Source organism: Nicotiana sylvestris, chromosome 12 (assembly GCF_000393655.2).
Source record: "Nicotiana sylvestris chromosome 12, ASM39365v2, whole genome shotgun sequence".
Lineage (NCBI taxonomy): Eukaryota > Viridiplantae > Streptophyta > Magnoliopsida > Solanales > Solanaceae > Nicotiana > Nicotiana sylvestris.
In genome coordinates, this window is record NC_091068.1 from 116,640,199 (window position 1) to 116,661,676 (window position 21,478).

Consider the following 21,478-nt stretch of genomic DNA (forward strand, 5'->3'; position numbering starts at 1 on the left):
CTTTGGGATTTATGTGAAATGCAAAGATTCGGTAAATGTCAATTCATGAGCACAATGCAACAGATGAAGGGTATTGGCTTTGAAAGGATCAGAGGTATTTTTGTGATAAGGGCAATAGAGAAAATGGCTAGTCAATAAACAAGCAAAGTCTTTCAAGTTAAAATCAAAGTTATCTTGGCAAGTGCAAAAGCAGCCACCTTCAAGGTCAAGGCCACAAACTAACCATCGTGTTTTATACTCACAAGTTTTCTTTGTCTGAAATAGGGATGAAGGCTATGTTCATATCAAAGCTTGAATTTTTTAGGTGTAATGCCCCAATTCTGCTTATGCAAAGGCTATTGAGAGGATCACACATCACCCCTAGGAGAAGCGCTTCCTAGTCCGGGCCTTTCAAGTTATATTTTGTTTTAGGAGGCGCACTTCCTAAATTGAGATTTTACCCCTGAGAGACACACTTCCTAGTTTTGGGTCATTTAAGTTCATTCCTAGGAGACACACTTCCTATTTTGAGTCATTGAAGTTTCATCCCTAGGAGATACATTTCCTAGTCTGGGTCTTTCAGGATATACTTTTAGGAGAAGCACTTCCTAGTTTTTGGTCATTTAAGTTCATTCATAGGAGACGCACTTCCTAGTTTGAGTTTCACCCCTAGGAGACACACTTCCTAGTCTGGGTCTTTCAGGTTATATTTTGTTTTAGGAGACGCACTTTCTAAATCGAGATTTTACCCCTAGGAGACACACTTCCTAGTTTTAGTCATCTAAGTTCATTCCTAGGAGATGCACTTCCTAGTTTGAGTCATTGAAGTTTCACCCCTAGGAGATGCAATTCCTAGTCTGGATCATTCAAGTTATATTTTTGTTTTAGGAGATGCACTTCCTAAATTGAGATTTTACCCCTAGGAGACGCATTTCCTAGTTTTGGGTCATTTAAGTTCATCCATAGGAGACGCACTTCCTAGTTTTTATTCATTCAAGTTTCACCCATAGGAGATGAACTTCCTAATCTTGGTCTTTCAAGTTATATTTTTGTTTTAGGAGAAGCCCTTCATAAATTGAGATTTCATCCCTAAGAGACGCACTTCCTACTTTTAGTTCATTCAAATTTCATCCCTAGGAGATGCACTTCCTAGTTTGAGTCGTTTGAGTTCATCCCTAGGAGATGAACATCCTTGTAGAGTCTTTAGTTTTACTCTCACCATTGCATTAATAACATATGTGATTTACAGTTTTGCTAACAACTTACAAATCTTCCTAGTGCAAACTGGGGAAGAAAATTTCGTTTGTTTTGTTGTTTTGATCGTAGGCGCCCACCTGCAGAATGAGGGAATCCATTTCAAGTTTCAAGTAAGTCACATGCACCCACCTGGAGAACAAGGGAAGTCATTTCAAGTCAGCAGCAGGCGCCCGCCTGGAGAATGAGAGAAGTCATTTCAGAATTCAATTCAAGTTAGAAGAAGCAGAAGCTCGCCTCAAGAATGCGAGCCAACAGTACGAGATGACTGCTCAAGACATGGATGAAGTTACGAGCACTGCATGGTCGGTCTCGATTCAAAGAAGTCGTGGAAGAATGAATCAGTACCTGCAGCTAGCAAGCATCAAGGTTCAAATCAAAGTCTACATGAAGAAACATTCAAGATTCAATATCAAGCTTCAGTAGACTTATAGATAGGAATCTTGTAACTCATAGCTGATAGGCTTGCTTAGTTCTTTTAGATTTTGATTTGATGTAATAATAGGACCGCGAACCGGAACCTCGACGGCAATTCAATCGGCTCCACATCGGTAAACTCCATCACTGCTCCTACTTCTGAACTACACGTGGTTTGATTCTTTTATAGCCAAGGATATGTAGGCAGCTCGGATACCAGGGCTCGGTCACATTCTCTTCCTTTCTCTTAGTTTTTGGTCTTTCTAAATAAGGGTCGGGTCAAAAAACCTATCTTGTCATTCTTTGTTTGAAAATACTCCGTATTTTCAGTCAAAGAGGGGCAGCTGTAGATATGTAATTTTTTATCCTCCCCAAGATTTTACATATTTTAGCATTTAAATTCTTAGTTTAGGTCTAATATAGTTATTTCAACTAATTTTGACTATTTTACATTATTTTTATCACAAAATTGAAAAATACAAAAATAGTTTCATTTTTATCTATTTAATTAAGGTATTCGGTATTTTTAGAAAAATATTATTTTTTACCCATTTTTATTTTTAGTATAATTCTTGAAAATATCAAAAATAGTTTCATGTCATAATATAGTTGTTTTAATTAATTATTATTAGTTTTACATTTTTATGGTATTATTTTAGAAAAGAAATTAATATATTTAGCCAAATTTGTAAGAATTATGAATTAAAAGCCAAATTTATGACCCAATTCACTAAGCCCAATCTTCTTGGCCCAATTAAGCCTTACACCCTAACTTTTCTTCTTCATATACACACTAGACCTAACCCTAGAGAGGATCCCTAAGACCTAACTACACCTTCTAACCGTCACAAAAAACAACACCCCTGAGATCCTCTTCTTCTTCAACCTAGAACACGAGAGACCTTCAGCCGCCCACCACAAAACCAGCGTCGCCGCCCTTCAATCTCCACAACCACAAAGCAACGGCCACCCAACCCCAAAAGAGAATAGCAGCCCGTTAGCAACAACCCGTCTTCTTCACTTCAACTCACCCACTCGCCGGGAAACAAACCAACTGTCACCACTCTGTTTCCATCTCTGCCAGACCCCAGCAGCAGAATCGGTGACCTCCCCATCGGCTCTCTTCTGCTTCAGATCCAAAGAACACCCAGCTTGCCGGAACCTCTGCTTCTTCTTCTCCTCTTTATAAAAAATCGATTCACCACCTGCCTGCCGCCGGGTTTTCTAGTCGGAAATCCGGTAACACTTCTCAGAAACAACCGCTAGACTCACCAAACACACATACGCTGACAGAAGCGAAAAACAGATTTCAGATTCATGGAGTTCATTTAAGTTCGATTCAGTTGTTGGTCGAGTCCAGGTTTGTCGGCAAGTTCTGGTTTGTTGGTCTTGGTTGAAATTTTCATTCCGGATTCAGAGTAGATTCAATCCCATTTCTCAAAATAAAACTATCATTAAAGGTCTAATTCTCTTCCTTCCTTCTTGCATTTTTATTCTCAAACTTTGCTGCTGATTGATTGATTTTGCAATTTATCTTGTGGCCGGTATTATAATTTGTATGCTAGTGTGTTCTTGGCAGAATAGTTGCTATGCCTTTAATCACTTATTCTTCAATTGAGAACATAAGAAATAGATTGGTTGAGTTGTTGGATTTAGTTAAAAGTTGAAATTAAAGAAGACACTGTCTTGAGACGGGAAAGTGAGTTAAGCTTAAGAATGCTTTTTGATTAATTTGTGTTGTTTGATTTAATTCCATTAATAAGCCGCGGGATCGAGATTTAAAGAAAGCATACTGAAATTTGAGTATTACATATTCACTACTTCATTTGATTTTGACCGCTACTAACATGTTTTAGGCCGACCACACTTGGCTAGGCAAGCTTTAGGTTTTGGTTAATTTCGAGGCGAGAGGTCGTTCCCTTAGTTAAATTTATCTAGGGAATGCCCCAAAGGATTTGTATATATTTTATTTAGGGGAATGCCCCGTAGTATTCTGTAATTGGAGGCCGTGGCAAACATCGTAGAAGAAGTGGCGTAGGATAATTTAGAACTTTAATTTTTCTTCTTTTAATTTTCTTTCATTTAGGTGGGGACGACCTCGAGCCTCTCTTGATTGTTTGTTTTCTTTTTGTGCGTTATTACCTCAATTCGAGTATTTTAAAAGCCAACTAGATTGAGTACACAACCGTAAATTTCACGGGACTTGGGGAGTGCTTAACGCCTTCTCCCCGAGTCAAATGAACCCCCTTACTCTAATCTCTGGTGCAGACCTAGTTTGGAGTCCAAAGTATTTTAAAAGGAAAATTATTTTAAAAACGGTGACCTGGCACACCGAAACCAATGTCAGGTGGCGACTCTGAGTTATTTCCTTTTGAACAAAATTTTGTCACTTTTTAAATTAAAACCCTTTTGAGCTTTACAAATCTTTTTATATTTTTGAGAGGGTTTAGTGAAGTTTGTAAAAAAAAGGGTGTGACATTAATGATGTACTGGAGTTTTGAATATAGAATATTTAAAGGTTTCTAGTTGATCATGACTAAAATAGAGTACATGGAATGCAAGTTCAGTGATGCATCATATGAGGCGGGCGTAAAAGTGACGACTGATACAAGATTCATCCAAAGAGAGGAAGTTTCAAGTAACTCAGATCAATAATCCAAGGAAATGGGGAGACAACCTCTCTACCTCACACAATGTAGATGTAAGGTCTGCATACACCACATCCTCCCCAGAATCCATTTGTTGGATTACAGTGGGTATGTTGTTGTTGCTATTATTTTAGATCACAAGTTTTAAAAGTCTTTTTTTTCTTTCTTTAATTCTGTGCATGTTCACATACATTCATTCTTTTTAAAATGGAGGGAGTAATAAGTTTTACATAACCGACTAATAACAGCAAGCTTAAAAGTGACTATTTTTAAATTTTTCGCGAACATGGATGGTTTGATTTTGTGGGCTGCTAGTATTTGTTTACTAATGGCCAGTACTGTTGTGCTGAGGAGTTCTTGAGCTCTAAGAGGAGGGGCTTTGGATCCAATAAAGGTTTGAGTTACCCATTAACGAGAGGTGTTTGGACCTTTCTTTTCCTTCATTTGGACAACTGATTGATGAAAATGTCTCTTTTTGGGTTGTTGCTTAGAGTGGAAATGACACTAGGTAACCGTTTTTAATTCCGCTCTTTAAAATATATTCATAGTTTACGATGTATTTAAAGATTATCCAGTTCGCTTAAACTTAAGGACATGACGTCTTAAAGTTTAAACCTCAAAATTCAAATTTTAGGATACTTTGTCCTAAAGTTCGAAAATTTTGTCCAGAACACTTAATCCTAAATTTCAAATTAGCACCTCAAAAATTCAGGACTCGAAGTCCTGATTTCAAATTTAGGATACTTAATCCTGAAGTTTGAGTAAATTGGCTAATCTTTAAATACATTGTCAGTTATAGATATATTTTAAAGAGTATGTGTGTGTGTGTGTGTGTTATATACAAAATAATATACAAATTTTATCGCTTTTGTTATTACTGAATATAAGACAATCTCCAAGGCTACTCCATTTCTTGCACCAAATCCAAATTTGGTGCAAGAAATGGTGTTTTTTTGCTCCAATGCAACACTACTTCTTGCACTATTATAGAGCATGAATAGTGTTGCACCAAATTTGGTGCAACACTATTCGTCACTCTAAATTTGGTTTAATATTATTTTATTCAATCTTTTTATTTTGTGAATTTTTAATTTATCATATATTGTGTATATAATTAATTTTTATATTAAGATCTTTATAATTTTAATTTTATATCATATGTTTTGATATATTAATTTTTGTATATATTATATTTATATAAAATTATAAGTTAATTTAATTATCTTTTATCAATGATTTCACTTTTAGTTAATTTATCCTTTAAAATAATTTTGTAATAAATGATTAAATAAGTGGTGAATGTGAATTATATATAATGAATATGGAAAAAAAGAAAAAAAGATAGTATTAATTTGAAGGAAATAAAAAATGAAAAATAAATAGAAGATAATAATATAATATAGAAGAGAGAGAAGATTTGGTGTAAAAAATGGTGTAATGGTTGGAGTAAATTTGGTGTTACACCATTTTGGTGTGAAATTTGGTGCAAGAAATGATGCTAGCCTTGGAGATGGCCTAAATAGTTTAGGCCCCAAGCTAAAAGTGATCTTTGCCCTCAGATTTTGTCCCTATTTTAAATACCGTAGCTCTTGGGATTTCTTTTTGGATAACGTTAGATTCAGATATAATATTTGCTCAATCAGTTTTAAATTTTCTCACAAAATATTGAATTGTTGTCTGATTTTACAATAATTTACAAAATTTTAGACTGTAGTCTGATAGTTTTACTATAGGACATTTAGTTTGCTCAAAATGATCTTTAGATCATGGTTTAAGAGGTTCATCGATTGCAACATAAATAAAAAGATCATTTACTCAATGAGAAACCTATTTACCACCTTTATTTAGGTTCCTTATTAATTACTTTGTATATCTGTATTTACAAGTTATATACAAAATAAAAAAAGATAAAAAAATCAAGATCCCTTAATTTTAGCATGTCAGGTAGACGATACCTACCCCGATTTCTAATACCCTTCTCCCATTATTTAAGATTCTGGACTTTGACTAGAATTTTAGCTATACTTTACTAGAAACCTAATTACCACCTGTATTTAGGTTCTTTATTAATTACTTTGTATATCTGTATGGAGCGGAAGGGGTATGTTGTTGATTTGTCGATGTAAATTTGTTTCCAGCTGTCGTTTACAAGATTGTATAGCAGTTTCACTTAGATTTTCTACATGAGGTCCTAGATTTTCATCTCTACTATTTTCTTTGTGGTTGTTTTGATTGTCTTTCGAATATTTATTTATTAGATTTTCATGTCTAGTTTATTTTGTCAGTTATTGAGTTAATGTCTTGTGGCTATTTGTAGGAGGACAAGGTTTTCAGAGAATTAGTAATCTCAAAATCGGCTAGAGGTCTGCTCCATATGGATTTTGATGAATGTGCAACATCAAAGGTACAATTGATAACCCAAACATATATATGTCATGAGATTCACAATTACATGTTACAAAGGAATAATTTCCATGTGCATCAGAATACGAAACCAATATTAAAGGTTTAAAGTGCTTAAATGATAGGGAAAAAGTTCTTAATATATATTTTAACTACGTGATTGGGTATTGAGATGTCATGTAAATGTGTTAGCCTATGCTAACATTGTTTTCATTTAAAGATGAAGCTAATATTCTTTTTGGTACTGTGAGATATGTTATGGAATTTTAATATACTATTCTATTTTACATTTGATTGATCACCGAATCATAGAGTATTTATGATATGATGGTCTAAAGTAACCAGAGGTTGAGCTTCTTAACAGAGGAGGGAGTTTTATGTAAATGATGTTTCCATGATGGGGTTTGAGGTTTTGGTCTTCTTTGTATTAAAAAAATAATGTATTTGTTGAAGCTAAAGATAGGATTCGAAAGCATTATTTTACATTTTTGATTGGTAACCTTTTCAGATTTGTTAATTTCATTTTGGTTCTTGGCTTCCTATTAAACTTTGTCTTGTTAGTAATTCAACTGGGAGAATGCAGTCAGAATGTTTAGTGTGAGCACGCAGAACTGTTGTACTTTTGGATTTTTGAGATGCTTGAATTTTGAACAAGCTTTTAATATCGAACTATTGTAAAATTAATAAGGTTGAGTAGGTGGAAACAAAGAGTAAATTTAGATTGAATTATTGATTGATTCTTTTATCCATTACATATTGCATGATACATAGTTCCCGAGTCGTATCTTTTTTTACATTATCATCGAAGATATGAAAGTTTATGTATATGTAAAACAACAACAACTCAGTGTAATTTCAGAAGTGGGGATAATTTACTCTTCAATCTGATTAATCATCAATTCTAGAATCTGGATTATAAAGTCATACTCATCAAACCTATTATTTTCTTGGACCTTTCTTTATCTGTAATAGCATTATTCTATCAACTCTTAATTTGGATATGTCTTTCTATAATGGACATGATCGAGTGAATGTATACTTGTGTTCCGGTAATGGATACGACTGATTGAAATTTGAAAGTATCTTCTTTTTTCCTTCTATTTCCTGATATGTATTTTTCATAAAAGTACAAAAGGAAGTGTTGATGATAATGCAAAATACAAAAGAAAGTGTTGATGGCAATGCACAAAAAAGAAAAACAACTAATGGAAAAACTGATAAATGTTGAGAAGTATTATAGTGTACCCCTACTAGTTTGGTTAGGCTTAAGTCTTATACTTATAATAGACATCTGCTCTTAGAATAGTACTTAGAATAGTGCTTGGTATTTAAATTTTCAAGGGGAAAACTCTGTCACATTGCTATGAGTTTGCACTTGCATATTAATGATTTCTATCTAATTACTAATTTTATTTTAAATGTGCAGGAAAGTCTTTGTGAGCAGTTCGAAATTGTGGCCAAACGACAATTTGATCTAATGGAATTTAATCACCAAGACTTTGGACAATTATGATTTTTGTTATTTCTGATACTATAATAATACATTTGCTTTTTATAAAGTTCATTGCTAGCATGCCCCTTGAGACAATTTTCTTTATTCGTTGATGTATTACACGAGGTTTACTCCTTGTTTGAAGTACATTGCAAGTTTATGCATTTCAATTATTCTTTTATTATCTTCTAGTTCATTGAGTGCTTGAGATCTTTATACTTACATTTGAATGTAGGATATATACAAAAATATAACTCACTGACCACATAAGCATGGCAATAGGGATTAGCAAATTTGTGGCCTATATAGTAGTAAAAGCTATACTTTACAAGTGTTGCTTTAGGAGCTACGCTTGAGAAGTGTAGCCTAAAGAGTAACATTGGTCACGCTTTTAATGGGTTATCGTAGTACCTAAAAGTGTTGCCATAGAGGGTATTACAAGCGTGGCTCTTGTTACATTTTAGGCCACGTTTTTCAAGTGCGGCTTCTAAGGCAACATTTGTAAAGTGTTGCCTTAGGGTAAAGGTTACGCTTGTTTAGGTCACCTCTCTAAAAGCGTTGCCTTAGGTCGAAATGTGTGGCCTTTTAATAAAGGCCACAGTTTCTGATAGTTAAGGCCACACTTTTTATGTGTGGTTATTTAACCCAAAAAATAGTTTTCAAGTTCAAAGCAATAATTTTATATGACGGGCCACAAGTAACCGATTCAATCTAAAAGATATAAAATTTCGTTAATACAACGTGATAGAGAAGTGGAAAATAAATTCAATAAAATAAAGCAGAGAAGAACGAATTCTTATTGAATGATCCTTGATAGGATAATGAGCCGAACAGAGCTTGAAGGGCCGAACTATGACTAACTTGGGAGCAGGATGCTATGAATTACAATGTATAGAATTGTAGAGAAGAAAATTAGATTCTCGTGATGGTGGTAAAAGTATGTCTATTTATAGGGCTAAATCTAAGTAACTAGTCTCCTTGAATTATGGGTCCATTATGAGCATTTACTCAATCCATCCATTACTTTTGGAAGACTTGTAACAGCTGTGTAAATGCTGGAATTCCATAACTGATGAGTTAATTCCGTAATTGATGAGTTAATTCCGTAATTGATGAGTTAATTCCATAACTGATGAGTTAATTCCATAACTGATGAGTCAATCTCGTGTCTGTTGAGTTAATCCCGTGCCTGTTGAGTCAATCCCGTGCCTGTTGATTGCCTTGTTCTGCCCGTTACAATCATTTATTGTATTTATTAATAATTGATTTGTAACTGATGGTGTAATGATGGTAAATCCCATATAATCCGGGATTAATTGATTCCTTCCTCATTTGTAATTATGAGATATTCTCCCGCACCTGATCCGGGCTATTTCATGATGATCGATTCTGAAGCTAACAGGCATGGTACGAATATATTTGGTCCCGGAGGTATTTCACATATCATCTTTACATGTCATTCTTCATTTTTCTTCAACTTTACTAACACGTGTCGCTATTTAATAGATCCACATGGCGAATCTAATTTTTACTAATACAATGGTTGAAGGCTTAAAATGTTGTAGTGTGTTTTACACTAAAATTTAAGGGGACATTAAGAACTTTAGAACTAACCACATGGTTTTACCTACTCGAAGAAAAAAGGGACCTCGAGGCACATGTGCATGTGTTACTTAGACAGAGGCCTGAAAAATGAGTGAGCCAAAAAGAGTGTGGCCAAAACCTATGGTCTAATTAACCGCTCAATTAATATTGCTTGTCAAACTTTCCCGTCCAATTTGTGTCGGCTTATCCTAGGCATGCACTTATTGTTTTCGCATTTATCCTTCCAAAGTTCAATAAATCTGTTTTAATTTGTCTACTTCTTCTTGTCTATTTTAATTAAATTTTTTTATATTTTTATATATATTAAAAAATTCATCTTTTAGTATTAATTAATAATAAAATTGATCATATTGACCTTAATTTATTCATATGAAGTATAACAAATACTTACAGCCTCTTTACTCCAAAGATAATTTTTTTTTAAAAAGACAATTCTTTCTTAATATCTGAAAAATAAAATATTGTGAACTACACAAAAAAAATCACAGAAAATTAAATAAAGTGGATAGGAAGAGGTATTATTACTAGAAATAATGATAATCGTAGGTAGTAGGGGTCGGTGGCATCTTTTTGCTTTTCCCAATTTATTTATTTATTTATTTATTTTTGTGATTTTTAGTTCAATTGAACCATTTTTTCTCTACTATTATTTCACCATTTTTTTTTTTTTGGGCTTAAAACCATTGTCTTTACTCGTTGCCTCGGGCCACAAGTAGGTTCCCCTCCGGCTATATAAACAATTAGATAAAATATGCATCAATTAATATGGTAAATTATACAATGTCATTTTTCCTATCAAAGTTGAACAAACCACAACTAAAGCTTTTCACATGGCATACAATTAAATGGATTCTCTACTAATCTAAGATGATCTTTCTTAGACTTAGAATTTACAAGATACAAATCATAAAAATACCAAAAAGAATGAAAGGTTGTTAGGCTGTCATAGTATTTTTTTTGGATTTTTCAGGACAAGATCTTTGGAAAATTATCACTAAGTAGTGCTATTTTTCTTGTAAGAGTTATAGATGCTGCTTTTTGTAGTAAGGGTTAAGTGTTTGCTTCTACTCTTGGCTTTGTTACCATTGACTTTAAGGAATAATGAGGTGACCTAAATTTTAGGTAATGGTAAACTTACATAATTAATACTTGAAAGAAGCCTCTCCAAATATCTATTAGCAAATCAGTCTCAAGTTTGCCTATATATATATATTGAGTGATGAGTGCATAAGTTCATATCAAATATCATTTTCAATATCAAATATCAAGTTTTTCCACAAAATTTAGCTGCCCAAATTCCTTACCAATGGAATCATCTAAAATTCAACAATTTCTAGAAGGCAAAACTATTTTCATTACGGGTGCCACGGGTTTCCTTGCAAAAAGTATTTCCTCTTTAGCTATTTTATTATCTAATTGTTTTACACCACCACTGTAATTTAATTCGTTATAGTATATTATTTACTATTTATTTTAGGTTACCAATTACCTTTTAAATGCAGTTTTGGTGGAGAAGATACTTCGGGTTCAACCAAACGTGAAAAAGTTATACCTTCTAGTAAGAGCTTCGGACACCAAATCAGCCAAGAAACGTTTTTATGAAGAGGTAAAACATAGTACGTGCTTTTTTAATAATAAAAACAGTTACTTGTTTCGTCCATTTCATTTTAACAAGACTATAAGGAAAAATGTTGTACTACAACCTCTATTTGTCCTTTATTAAGTGTCAAAAGAGTGTCTACTTTTTTTAAAATGGAGGTTTTATTTTCCCTCTGCATTCATGCAATACTTTTTTTCGTTATTTTGGTTTTTATTATTAAAGGGACCTTGTGCATGAAATTTATTCAAAATATATCCTTTTTAATTTCTTCAAAATTAAATTAAACTCTAATTTTAATTTTCTAGTATCAGTAACAAAGCCAATCAAGATAACCATGTTAGAGTTACCTAACCTAAATAACTGTAAACTTTGGGTGGTATCTGTAAATATTGCTCGTTTTGCAACTTGTATTTAATGAATGTTAGGCATTTTCTTTTTTATTGTTAGCAAAAATGGGTTAGGCTATTTGTTATTTATTGTAGAGCAACACAGTAATATTTTTGCAAGTTTTTACACAGATTATGCAGACTGAATTGTTTAAGGTTCTAAGAGAAAAGATAGGTGCAAAAAACCTAAACTCTCTCGTAGAAGAGAAGGTATTTCCAGTTGCCGGTGATATTTCATTTGAGGATTTTGGAATTGAAAATTCGGAGATAAAAGATGAAATGTTCAAAGAAATCGAAATAATTATAAACTCAGCTGCAACTACTAGATTTGATGAGAGGTATGATTGTAAAAATATTAATAAAGTATTTTGATGCAAGACATTTGATTTGATTCCCTATATAATATCGATAGCAATAGCTATTTTTTCAGTTTGTTAGTCCTCGATTATAAGTTATTGTTGACCATTACTAGTTTCCTTTTTTCTTGTAGATATGATATTGCCATGAATATCAATGTCCTAGGTGCCGTCAACGTCCTCAAGTTTGCTAAAAGATGTGAAAAAGTGAAGATTATTGTTCACGTATCCACTGGTCAGTTATTAGAAAAACAAACATGTGATTCTTTTTTCATGTACTATATATTATAGTATTATTGTTATTGCTAAGGTTCTTAAAAATTTTGTCTTATTGATTAGTTAGTTCGATGTCTTTGTCACAGCTTATGTTTGTGGGGAAGGGGAAGGAGTTATACCAGAGAAATCATTCATTTTGGGTGAGACACTCAACAAAAACTCCTACTTAGACATTGATGTGGAGAGGAAGGTGATAGAAGACAAACTTAAGGAACTTGAAGCTCAAAAATTGACATCAAAGGAAGTGACGATAGCCATGAAAGACCTTGGCATTCAAAGGTTAGAAAAGATCTAATTCATTTAGTGTCATTGAGATAATATATCTTTGTTATTGAACCGACGAGAGTGCCTATTGCAACTAACCTTTCCACCTATTCAATGTAGGGGTAAGTTCTGGGTACCTTTTCCAGACTCCACTTGTAGGATCACACTGAATTTTCTGTTATTGTTGTTGTTGTTGTTGAACCGATAATGTCAGTCATTATTTTCCCGATTTAAGTAATCTAATTGCGTAAGTATTTTCTATACCGTCAGTTAGGGGTATACAAAAGAAACCGAGAAACCGCATCAACCCAATAATCTGAGTCAAACCGAGAAAAAAAAACCCGACTATGGTTTGGTGTTGGAATAAAAACCCGACCATAATTGGTTTGGTTTGTTTTTAAATAAAGAAAGTCAAACCAAAACCAAACCAACCCGACATTACATATATATAGAAATTTTAGATATATTTAATATATACTTGTTGTGATGTAATTTATAAATATTTATTAAAAAATTTCATAATTTTATCTTTTAAGGTATTATTTCAAGGTTGGACTTAGAACTTTTGAATGTTCCAATAAGTTTTATAGCCATTAACATTAGTAAATTAAATAATGCTAACAAAAGCCCAAACCAAAATCACATCAATATTAATGCTAACAAAAGACATACAATTCAATACTACGAATGGAATGCATTGAATATCTATTTTTTGTCTTGCAATAATTTAGATAAAAATACATAACCTATTTTTATTTTTTCTTTAGCATTTAGGCATGCAATTAATACTCCTTTATTAGTCTACTTATTTTAGCATGACTTAGTACATAGATTATATATGTTTATTTTTATTATGCCTTTTTAATTAGCAATATTTATATTACATAATTTTATTGTCTTTATTGTTGAATATTTTTGGATAATGACATGACACATCTTATATTTTGTATTATTTTCTTGAAAAATATTTTATATAGTTGTATCTTACTAGGATTAAAGAAATATTTTGACTACAATTTATATGTTTTGTTCTACGAAGATTTTACCGGAAAAAACCCCCGAATAACCCAAAAATCCGAGAAAAATCGAGAGTGAAAAACCCGAGTTTTATTGGTTTGGTTTGGTCTGTAGATTTAATAACCCAACACAATTAGTTTGATTTGGTAATTATAAAATATGAACCAACCCGACCTATAGTACATGAAAATTACGCACAGTATTGCTTTTCGAACATTAATATGGCATATATTGATCATTTTAGGGCAACTTTGCATGGGTGGCCAAACACATATTCCTTCACAAAGGCAATGGGAGAGATGCTTTTAGGACATTTGAAAGAGAATTTACAACTTGTTATAATACGTCCAACAATTATCACTAGCACTTATAAAGAGCCATTTCCAGGATGGATTGAAGGAGTCAAGTAAGTTTGTGAATTGGTATTCTTTTTTTTGCTTGTAAAGTTCATTGCATTTTTTCACTACCAAGAGTAATTCGACGAACCAAATATTTTACTCAAGTTCTTGAGATAAAAGTCTTCATTATTTTCAACATGGCTTCTTCATTAGTTCTTTTTAGCCGGGGTTTATTGAAAACAATCTTTTCATAAAGTAAGAAATAGGTCTGCATATACGTTAGCTTCCCTGAACCCACACATCTAAGAATATCTTGGGCATATTATTGTTGTTGTTCTTGGGATAAAATAAAGCACCTAGCATATAAAGAGGTGATTCATATCTCTTATATATTTATAAATAACTTTTATTTGCAACTGCAGAACAGTGGATTCATTTATCTTGGGATATGGTAAAGGCATATTGAATTTCTGCTTTGGTGACCCAAACACAAAAATAGACGCGGTATGTATTAATTTACTATGCTGGTTCATTTTTCGAAAGCTTTTTTTCTTTTTCTTTAATCATTATAAAGAAATTATTTATAACTTTTTTTTTTTACCAACTACAAATGAGATCTGCCTAATTTTTTAACCCCTTTAATTTATTACAGATTCCAGGTGATATGGTGGTGAACTCCATACTTGCAGCAATTATAGCACATGGAAATCAATATTATTCTTCTCAAGAATCAATATATCACATTAGCTCTTCCGAAAAAAATCCTCTAAAATCTTGTGATATTCAATTGTTTCTGTTTCATTACTTCACCAAAAATCCATGGATCAACAAAGATGGGAACATCATCAAAGTGGGAATGCCTCCGCTATTTAGCAGCATGGATAGCTTTCAAAATTACATTTCAACCTATTATTGGCCATTGTTAAAGGTTTTTTTCTCATCAATATAACATTTTATTTTCATCTTTGATACAAATTTTAGTGGTGAAGTTACACATTTGGCCAGTTAGCCAAAAATAATTAAATTCTCTAGCCAAATATACAACACAACAACAACAATAACAACGGCCCAGTATAATCCCACAAGTGGGGTCTGGGGAGGGTAATATATACGCAGACCTTACCCCTACCCCGAAGGGTAAAGAGACTGTTTCCAGGAGGCCATCGACTCAAGAAAGCAACAAGAGACGATATATTAGTACCACAAATAGACTCATAATAAAATAACAACAATATAAGTGATGCGAAATACAGAATATAAAATAGATGGATGGTATAGTAAAAACCAACAGATAAAGCCCTGTATCAGTAGACGACCAATAGCATCCTCAGACTAACTCCTAACTGGCTAGTCTCACTCTATTGTGCTGTTGAAATATTCACAATTTTTCCCTAACCTACAATCTTAATGCTCGATACCTCCACAATTCCCTGTCAAGGGCCATGTCCTCAGTAATCCTAAGTCGCGCCATGTCTTGTCTGATCATCTCTCCCCAATACTTCTTAGGTTGCCCTCTACCTCTCCTCGTGCCCACCACAGCTAGTCGCTCACACCTCCTCACCGGTGCATCAGTGCTCCTCCTCTGAATGTGCCCGAACCATATGAGTCTTGCTTCCCGCATCTTGTCCTCCATGGGGGCCACACCCACCTTCTCTCGAATATCTTCATTCCTAATCTTATCCATCCTTGTATGCATGCACATCCACCTCAACATACTCATCTCTGCTACTTTCATCTTCTGGATGTGTGAGTTCTTAACCGGCCAACACTCAGTCTCATACAACATGGCAGGCCTAACCACTACTTTATAAAACTTACCTTTTAGTAACGGTGGCACTTTCTTGTCACATAGGACTCCCGACACTAACTTCCACTTCATCCACCCTACCCTTGACATCATCGTCGATCTCCCTGATCCCCTGAATAACCGATTCAAGGTACTTGAAACTACCCCTTTTGGGAATGACTTGAGAGTCAAGCCTCACTTCCACTCCCGCTTCCGTCGGCTCAACCCCAAATTTGCACTCGAGGTATTCCGTCTTCGTCCTGCTCAACTTGAAACCTTTAGACTCAAGAACATATCTCCAAACCTCTATCCTCTCGTTGACGCCGCCTCGTGTCTCGTCAATTAGAATAATGTCACCAGCAAATAGCATGCACCATGGCACCTCCCCTTGAATATGATGAGTTAGTGCATCCATCACCATGGCAAATAGGAATGGGCTGAGCGCAGACCCTTGGTGCAACCCCGTAACAACTGGAAAATGCTCGGAGTCGCCTCCTACTATCCTAACCCGAGTCTTAGCTCCAGCATACATGTCTTTAATCACCCTAATGTAGGTAACTGGGACCCCTTTATCCTCTAAGCAGCTCCATAAGACCTCCCTAGGAACCTTATCGTACGCTTTCTCCAGATCAATAAACACCATGTGGAGATCCTTCTTCCTATCCCTGTATTGTTCCACCATCCTCCTAATAAGGTGGATAGCTTCTGTAGTAGATCGCCCCGGCATGAACCCGAACTGGTTGTCTGCAATAGACACTGTCCTTCGCGCTCTCATTTCTACTACTCTCTCTCAAACTTTTATGGTATGACTCAATAATTTGATACCCCAATAGTTGTTACAGCACTGGACATCACCTTTGTTCTTATACAACAGAACCATTGTACTCCACCTCCACTCTTCAGGAATCCTATTAGTCTTGAATATAACATTAAACAATCCAGTAAGTCATTCCAAGCATGCTCTACCCACACACCTCCAAAGTTCAACCGGAATTTCGTCTGGCCCGGTAGCTCTGCCCCTTCTCATCTTACGCATTGCCTCCATGACCTCATCGATCTCAATGTCCCTACAATTACTTAATTCATGGGGATTGTCTGTATTCCTCAATTCCCCTAGTACAATATCCTGATCCCCTTCTTCACATATAAGTTTATAAAAGTAGGTCTGCCACCTTCTCTTAACCTGGTCATCTCCCATCAAAACTTTGTCGTCGTCATCTTTTATGTATCTCACTTGGTCCAGATCCCGAGTTGTCCTCTCTCTCACCTTAGCGAGTCAGAATAACTTCTTCTCCCGCCTTTGTTCCTTAGTTCCTCATACAGACGAGCAAAAGTTGTCGTCTTAGCCTCCATTACTGCCATTTTCGCCTCTTTCCTAGCTACCTTATACCTCTCACTGTTCGCTCTCTTCTCCTCCTCGCTAGTGCTCCCTACTAACCGCAGGTAAGCCGCCTTCTTTGCTTCCACTTTACCTTGGACAACTACATTCCACCATCAGTTTCCTTTGTGGTCACCGGTGCGGCCCGTAGATATCCCTAACACCTCTCTCGCTGCCTTACTTATACAGTCCGCCATCGTCGACCACATAGTGTTTGCGTCCCCACTACTTCTCCAAGCTCCCATTGCCGATAACCTTCCTTCCAACTCCTTAGCTTTATCCTGAGTTCAGGCGCCCCACCTAATCCTCGGGCGTCCTCGTACTGACCTTTTCTTCCTCCTTATCATAATACAAATGTCCATCACCAAAAGCCTATGCTACATTGCACTGTGTAGTTAAATTATATTATAGCCATGCGTACGCTAGCAGATAGCTACAACGGCGGATCTGCATATCAAATTTGGATGCTTAAGCACCCATTGACCTCCACAAAGAGTATGCATGGTATATTGAAACTTTAAGGAAACAGATATATTAAATAAAGAAGCACCTAGCAACAAAATGGTTGATAGGTGCTTTGGTCAAGAAAGCGGGCTGGGAGCTTGTGAAAGTTGGCAGCGGCACTTCGATTCCTAGCTTTTTACAAGTTCCTATTAATAGGCATCTTTTATTCTTTCTAGTAGCCACTGCTCTAATACTACTTTTTTTTTCCTCACCTTTTGTTTCAGCTTTTCTTTTAATATTTTTTTACTATATCTAAATTCCTACAGCAAAGAAAGAAAAAAAATCTACCTAAGAAGGGATTCCAAAGTTCTACCTCTTTTGAAAACAACAGTTCGTCTAGAACGGCAAAACCCACTAATCACTTTTCTATTTATCACAGTTTTTCACGACATCCATAATATTAATACTATAAGTTTTCTTATTAATTGTTTGTATGATCGTATTCAAATAGTTATGCATTTATACAATATAATTGATAGTACTTTATGTAAAAAAAAGTTAATTAAGCCCCCGCGAACTCAAAATCCTGAATCCGCCATTGGATAGCTAGACGTAAATCATTTCATTTTCCGTTGACTTTGACGGACCTCTGACATCGAGTTGATGGTTTTGGCGTGTGAAAGTACTTGGAAAAAAAATCAAAATTTATCCCCTTGTGACTATTATTTAGTATTCCCTCTGTCACTTTATGTGAACTTATTTTCTTTTGGGTCCGTCCCAAAAAAAATGTCCACTTTCTAAATTTAGTAACAATTTAGCTTAAAATTACAATTCTACCGTTAATGAGAAGCTTTTATAACCACATACATACTCTGGGCCCCTTTTTGACTTCTTTAGGAGCACAAATTATAAAAGTCTTTATTTTTTCTTAAACAGCGTGCCTAGTTAAACAGTTTCACATAAATTGGAACAGAGGGAGTATTACTTTGTGTTATACTTCAAAGTTGGACGTCTCTTAGGATCAAGGGGGAAAACGAGACAATTTGCTGCCCCCATAATATAATGAAAGTTAACGTTAAGATATTTTGTATAGTAAAGGAGTATTTTGCATAGGAATTTATAGTTAGTAATTAGTAGAGTTATTATCAATGTCTTAAGCAAATTATAATTTGTTATGGTTAAAACAGTATATTACATGTGTGCCTAACACTCTTTAATGTTGATGTACACATTCAATGACAGTAACTTGTGGTTTAATATGTTTTTAGATACTAGAGTTGGCAAATCTATTATCATGGCAGCGTTTTGACAAAACCTACAAAAATTTGAAAAGGAAGATTGATATGGCTATACGTCTAGCTGAACTCTACAAACCTTACTTGCTTTTCCACGGCAGGTATGTGAATGTTTATATTTTGTATTTCTTCCCAATTATTTTCTAGTAGATTAAGCATCATTTAATCAACTCGCGGTGCGACTAATTAAAAGCAATTTAATTATTTCTAAACTTAAAATTTTCAGCTTTGATGACGTTAATACCGAGAGGTTGAGAATGGCAATGAAAGATTGCAACATAGAAGATGTGCTCAGCTTTGATCCAAGATGCATTAAATGGGAAGATTACTTCATGAATACTCATTTCCCCGGAGCTGTAAAGCGCATATTCTAGGATTAATATACAAGATTCATGTGTTAAACGGCTCGTCTTACCACACCTTCTCTTGAATTCTTGAAAAAACGTCTGTCATTTCTTCTGCATATGACGAGATATGCGTGTTGTATGTGCAATATATACTTTTTAAAATACGAGTGTTTTTCGATTATTTTTATTCATGTGAAAGTTTGGCATGGACACAATTATATAGATCGTTGTGTATGTGTGTGTGATTACTGAACAGTTATCTCCAACATTGTAATTTGTATATTACTTTATGGGAATGCTAAGCTAATTCGCTCGTGCGTGTTTCTATGGCTTTAAAACAGAATCAAGAAAATCAACCATATTATTTGGTATCCAGGGTACGGATGTACAATATAAGTTATGGGTTCAGTCGCGCAAACTTACCTAAAGTGAATTGGGTCGATTCAGGGTTGGGTTGGGTTCAAAATTGGTATAAATTCTTAATTAGTATTTTAATTATTTTTTCATAAAATTAAAGTTTTCGCGTTATTAAATCCCACAAGAAATACAGAATCAGATAAGATGACCAATGAAAAGTAAAATGACTTTTAAAATACAGAAAAAGATAGATGACTTTAATGACCAATTATCCCAAGTTGAATGACCACCTAAGCTATCATCTCCTTAATAAATATTAGTATTAATACCCGCGCGATGCGCGGATAATATTAAAAAATATTAGTCATATCAAATTGTGATTAGGTCCGAGTGAATACAATAGATCACATTGCTTTAATATAATATTAACTTTCATCTTGTTTCTCAATGCAATGTATCCAATAATAAAATTTGTAAAATTAAAGGAAATAAATCATATAGTAGTTAAATAGCTCTTGTATTTTATTTTACATAATCACTATTTAGGATTACTATGTTGCTAATATAATTTTTATTACTTTGTTACTTGGCTTAGTATCCTTGTTCACTACTTTCATTTTTTGTATAACATCGATACATATTTTTCTTAGTCCTCAGATATTTTTTTATTTTTAAAGTATTATTCTATTTAGAATTCTTTTATTTGAATATTATTTCACAATTCTTCAATTGTCTAAATTTATCAATAATATTTTGAGTATTATTTACATATTTTATTTTATTATATAAATTAATCCAATATATAAATATCCTCACATTTATCAATAGCCATCGTCGTACATTTGTTTTCTACAAGGATATTTTAATTACTTTTTACCATTTTGTCGATTACCTATAATAGAAATAGAGAAGTTTTTTTTATTTTTTTATATAATCTATCAATATTTTACTACTTGTTAATTTTTATCAAATTTGATCTTCTATTTTATTTTCAATACAATTTATTTTAATCCAATTTATATTAAAACATTCTATGAGAAATTTATATATATTTTTGACTTTTTACTCTATTGCTTGGAGTTATGTTATTGTTTAATATTTTTAGTTTTTTTATTTTATCTATTTTGATTTTATCAGTTAAATCCTCATATTCGTTTCTTCTATTTGAACTTTCAGATTCTTCATTGGTTATTACTTTCTTTTTAATAATATACAAATAGATATAGATTCTAATATGTTGATTGAAATTCTTTCATTAATTGATGGTATTAAATAGTATGTGCTATGCTACACTTGAAGCTGGTTGTGCCACTATCTTCATGCTTTAACTAAACACTAATATACATAGTTGCATACAATGTAAAAGTCAACAAAATTAAGTGGTACTTTCATCCATCTTACTCCAGAAAAATAATGCATTATCCTTGAGCATATGTTTGTAGAATCAAAGGATTAAGCAGAGATCATCTCTTTCCTCTTTGATAGTATTGTTCTTGTTGCAATTTTAATTGCATGATGCTGCATTATGAATGCTTTTTTGACTCTTAACTTTATCAAGTAAAGCATCTAAAATCATGAAATTGTTGAATAGTAAAAGCAATGAATTTGTATATTTTTATAAAGCAAAAAAATTAACGTCTAGTGTAGAAATATTCGAAAAGCTCCAAGCATTCTTGTACAATATTATTGTATAACTACCTCTGCTATTTTCTTGGGTACTTTCACAATTTTCCCAACTAAACAAAAATATCATTTAGATATTATTTTATACTAAAATCATCAATGTTATCAGAAACAGTATAAATAATGCAAGTATATATAGCAGCAGAAATCTTA

At 33.7% G+C, this 21,478-nt stretch overlaps 1 protein-coding gene and 1 long non-coding RNA gene across 3 annotated transcripts; both read left to right on the top strand.

Moving 5' to 3' along the window:
• The first annotated feature begins 6,406 nt into the window (after window positions 1-6,406).
• LOC104233731 (uncharacterized) lies at window positions 6,407-8,271 on the top strand. Its single transcript, XR_011404538.1, has 3 exons — window positions 6,407-6,486; window positions 6,616-6,702; window positions 8,128-8,271. It is a non-coding gene; the product is annotated as an uncharacterized lncRNA (long non-coding RNA).
• A 2,764-nt stretch (window positions 8,272-11,035) lies between these two features.
• Window positions 11,036-19,610, top strand: LOC104214866 (fatty acyl-CoA reductase 3-like). Of its 2 annotated transcripts, XM_070165428.1 has the most exons (10): window positions 11,036-11,183; window positions 11,301-11,404; window positions 11,917-12,122; window positions 12,275-12,375; window positions 12,503-12,695; window positions 13,942-14,103; window positions 14,458-14,539; window positions 14,688-14,963; window positions 18,912-19,039; window positions 19,165-19,610. In XM_070165428.1, exons 1-10 carry the CDS (start codon window positions 11,105-11,107, stop codon window positions 19,310-19,312), a joined length of 1,479 nt encoding a protein of 492 aa, XP_070021529.1. In that variant the 5' UTR covers window positions 11,036-11,104; the 3' UTR covers window positions 19,313-19,610. The 2 variants fall into 2 exon arrangements, with proteins under 2 accessions (XP_070021529.1, XP_070021530.1); XM_070165429.1 differs by lacking the exons at window positions 11,036-11,183; window positions 11,917-12,122 and having other exon boundaries at window positions 11,311-11,404.
• Window positions 19,611-21,478: the final 1,868 nt, after the last annotated feature.

Coding starts and splice junctions, on each gene's coding strand:
- LOC104214866 (XM_070165428.1), top strand. CDS start 11,105: ATGGAATCATCTAAAATTCAACAATTTCTAGAAGGCAAAACTATTTTC. Junction 12,696..13,941: donor AAAGACCTTGGCATTCAAAG/GTTAGAAAAGAT, acceptor TGATCATTTTAG/GGCAACTTTGCATGGGTGGC. Junction 14,964..18,911: donor ATTATTGGCCATTGTTAAAG/GTTTTTTTCTCA, acceptor ATATGTTTTTAG/ATACTAGAGTTGGCAAATCT.